This window comes from Aptenodytes forsteri, unplaced genomic scaffold (genome assembly GCF_000699145.1).
Source record: "Aptenodytes forsteri isolate BGI_AS27 unplaced genomic scaffold, ASM69914v1 Scaffold347, whole genome shotgun sequence".
Classification (NCBI taxonomy): domain Eukaryota; kingdom Metazoa; phylum Chordata; class Aves; order Sphenisciformes; family Spheniscidae; genus Aptenodytes; species Aptenodytes forsteri.
The window spans coordinates 788,851-792,108 of NW_008794110.1; the positions used below are offsets into that span (position 1 = coordinate 788,851).

Here is a 3,258-nt window from a genome sequence, read left to right on the forward strand (position 1 = left end):
GGGCTGCCGGAAAGTGGCGCGGATGACGGGGGGACATGCCGGGGCCGACTTGACGATGGCGTCCAGCAGCTCGCCCAGGTAGGACTGGAGGTGCTGGCGGCCCTGCTCGATCACCTCGCCCTCCGTCTGCACCCGGTGCAGCCCCGAGCACCTGCAGGCACCGGCACCGTCAGCCCCACGGCCGGGGCACCCCCCGCCCTGCCGCCCCGCGTGCCCCTTACCCAACGTCCTTGATCTCCACCTTGCCGGGGTCCAGCTCCACATACTTCCTCTCCTCGAACACACGGGTGATGGTGGGTCCCAGGACGGCATGCAGGTACGGCAACCCCGTCACCTGCCGAGGGACCGCACAGGGGATGGCGATGGGGGGCACAGCCACAGGTTTGGCACCCGACACCCCCGGACTCCCCAATAAGGGTCACCCAGGGGATCTTCTCCAACCTCCCAGCCCCAGGGGAAGACACGGCCCCACCAGCCCTCCCAGTTCCTCCCCCCGGGAACCGGCCCCAGTGGGGAACAGCCCAGAGCCAGGGTGACCTGGGAAGAGCAGGTTTCGGGTGGAGTGGCACCTTGAGGAAGGACTCCATCGACTTCGAGGCCAGGGAGTTGCTCCGGAACAAAGTGTTGGGCTCGCCTGCAAAACAGGAGAGGGTCCGTGGCCTGGGGGACGGCCACAGCTCACCCACCGGGCAGCTGCAATCATGGGGGGCATTTACAGGGGCTGTGCCCTCCACCCCAGCCATTTCCATGGGAGTTACGGGGATTTCCTAACCTCAAACCACCTGCTCCTCCACCAGCCTCAGCCAACCTCAGCCCGTGAGTTGCTCGGGATGAACCCAACAGGTTCCCACCCGGAGCACAGCGTGATGGCTGAACCTCAACCGTCACCCCCCCCAAAAAAAAAAAAATCACCGCGCAAGGTCCCGGAGGTTTTGCAGCCCCAGGAGGTGGTTGGAAGCCTCCGGCTCCGCTCCCCGCCCCAGCCTTACAGGGCTTGGCCAGCTCCAGCTCGAAGAGCAGGTCCAGGAACTCCTTGACCAGCCCTTGGCCCAGGAAGAGTTTGACCAAGTTGACGGCGACCTCCTGCCGGCATTCGGCCGTGGTGGTTTCATCCAGGAGCGTGACCAGGTGCACTTGGCCATCCTGGTGGGGAGAGGCACCACGACGTGATGGCCCGAGGGAGACGCATGCCCCGGCAGACAGCGGGAGGAAGGTGGGTGCCCCGGGAGGGCTTTGCATGGACCCCTCACCTGGCGCCCCGACTTAACCTCCTGGCACAGGAGCTGGACCAGGGGCTGGTAGCAGTGGGAGGGCAGCACCGTCTCGTCCCGCAGCCTCACCTGCAGCTGCAGCGAGCCCAGGCTGCCTCGGCGCCTGCAGGAGCACAGGGTGGGTGAGTGGATGGAGGGATGGAGAAATACCTCACCAAGCAGGAGGTGGCCCGACAGCCCGGGAAAGCTCGGGCAGGCAGGTGGGGCTGCCCTGCACTTGCCGCCCCTCTCCCAGACAAGGGCATTTCCAGGAGCTGCCCCTCCAAAGGGATGCTGCTTCCCAGGAATAACCTCCTCCCCAACGCCCCTGCGGGCACCGGGACCACCCCGGCACACCCCAACACCCCCGTGCGGAGACTCACTCGTCCTCCCTCGGCTTGGACTTGTCCGGCCGCAGCCTGAACCAGCCCTCCTCCTGCCCGGCCGCCTCCAGCCCCTGGACGCTGAACACCACCTGGGAGGGGAAGATGGGGGGGGTGGGCAGGGCAAGGGCGGGCAGGCGGGCAGGCCCCCCGGCAGCGGTGACGGGGTCTGGGGGCTCACCTTGCCCAGGAAGTCGTTGCTGCCGACGAGGTCCCAGTCCCACACCTCCACGCACAGCTTCTCCCCGGCGGGCTCGGCCAGCTCGAACTCGAAGGTCTCGTTCCAGCGGGGGTAGCAGGATTTCTTGACCACCTGCAAAGGCAACGGCTTCACCCCCCCCCTCGCCGGGTGGATCCAACACCCCCCCCGGGGGACACCAAGCTGGGGATGCCGCCGGGGGACAGGGATGGCTCCTGGCCGAGGTCCGGGCTTCCCAGTGGGATGATTCCACCTGCACCGCCGGCAGTTTGGGAATCACGATAAACTGAAGTCGTACTCACGGTGCTCTCCTGCGCCTTCCCGTTGTAGCGCAAGCGGACGAAGGGGTCGGAGGCGCCGTTCCGGTCCTTCCTAGCCAAATCCCTGCCGAGAAGAGGGGCAATTTGCCAGTATCCTCCCAAAATACCTATGGGCACCCACGGCACCCACTCCCCTCCTCGGTTCCCCAGCATCTCGAGATGCACCCCCTAAAGACCAGCAGACAAGGCAGACCCTGCCCCAGGACCCCCATCAGCTGCTGGATGGTAGGGAGGACGCTCTGCACCCAAGGGAGGATAACTGAGAAGACCCTGATACAGTGGGGAAACTGAGTCACGGAGCAGCCAGGACTCACCGTACGCATCCCAGCTGCACACGCAGCCCCCTGCCGCCCCCGTGTCCCCTCCTCACCTGGCCTCCAGCACGGTGCAGCGCAGCCGCCGGCCGCCCTGGCTCCCCAGGGCCTCCACCCGCAGATGGATCTCCCCCTGCACCTCCTCGTCGGGGTCCACCTCGCTGAGGCTCACCCAGCCGCTGTAGCCTGTGGGAAAAGGGCAGGGGGGGGGCTCATGGCCAGGGTCCTTGGGGTGGCCCTCGGGACCGGCTCCTCGCAGGGGGGGGGGAAGGGTCCCCGGACCCTCCCGGCCACCCGTCCCCCTACCCTTGGGGTGCTCCGCCAGCATGTCCCGGGTGATGCAGACCTTCCCGATAACGTCATCACGGCTGGAAAACAAAAGCCGGGAGCAGGACACGGTGTGGGATCGGAGCCTGTCCGCTCCACCGGCCCCCAGGCAGGACGGCCCCTGCCGCGCGTTTCCGGGGGGGACAAAAGGGCGCCCGGGTGTCCTGAGCTGGGGCCACCACGATGTGCCTGTCCCCATGGAGCACGTCAGCCACCCTTTGCTGCCAGCTGGAAAATAACCTCGGGAAATAACTTCATCCGTTTGTGTCCCAAAGCCCAAGCCAGCACGACCAGGTGTGGATTCTCTGGTGTCTACAATGGGGTTGAGCATGCAGGCAGCCAAAACCACCAACCTCCGAGTCCCCATGCTGAGCCCCCACCACCCCGCAGCCGACCTGCCCATACCTGAGCGCATCCTCATCCATGACGTAGATGGAGACGCTGTGAAAGGGGGGCTGGAGGTGC

General features: G+C 66.4%; 1 protein-coding gene across 1 annotated transcript in view; it reads right to left on the reverse strand.

Annotated features, from left to right (window-relative positions):
* The window catches only part of LOC103895815 (ras GTPase-activating protein 4), an 11,374-nt gene that overhangs the window by 3,426 nt on the left and 4,690 nt on the right, over positions 1-3,258 (reverse strand). The window contains 10 exon segments of the mRNA XM_019471048.1: positions 222-334; positions 570-634; positions 990-1,143; positions 1,251-1,374; positions 1,634-1,725; positions 1,815-1,946; positions 2,135-2,216; positions 2,523-2,652; positions 2,773-2,834; positions 3,199-3,252. Of these exon segments, the coding sequence (XP_019326593.1) occupies positions 222-334; positions 570-634; positions 990-1,143; positions 1,251-1,374; positions 1,634-1,725; positions 1,815-1,946; positions 2,135-2,216; positions 2,523-2,652; positions 2,773-2,834; positions 3,199-3,252 (1,008 nt within the window).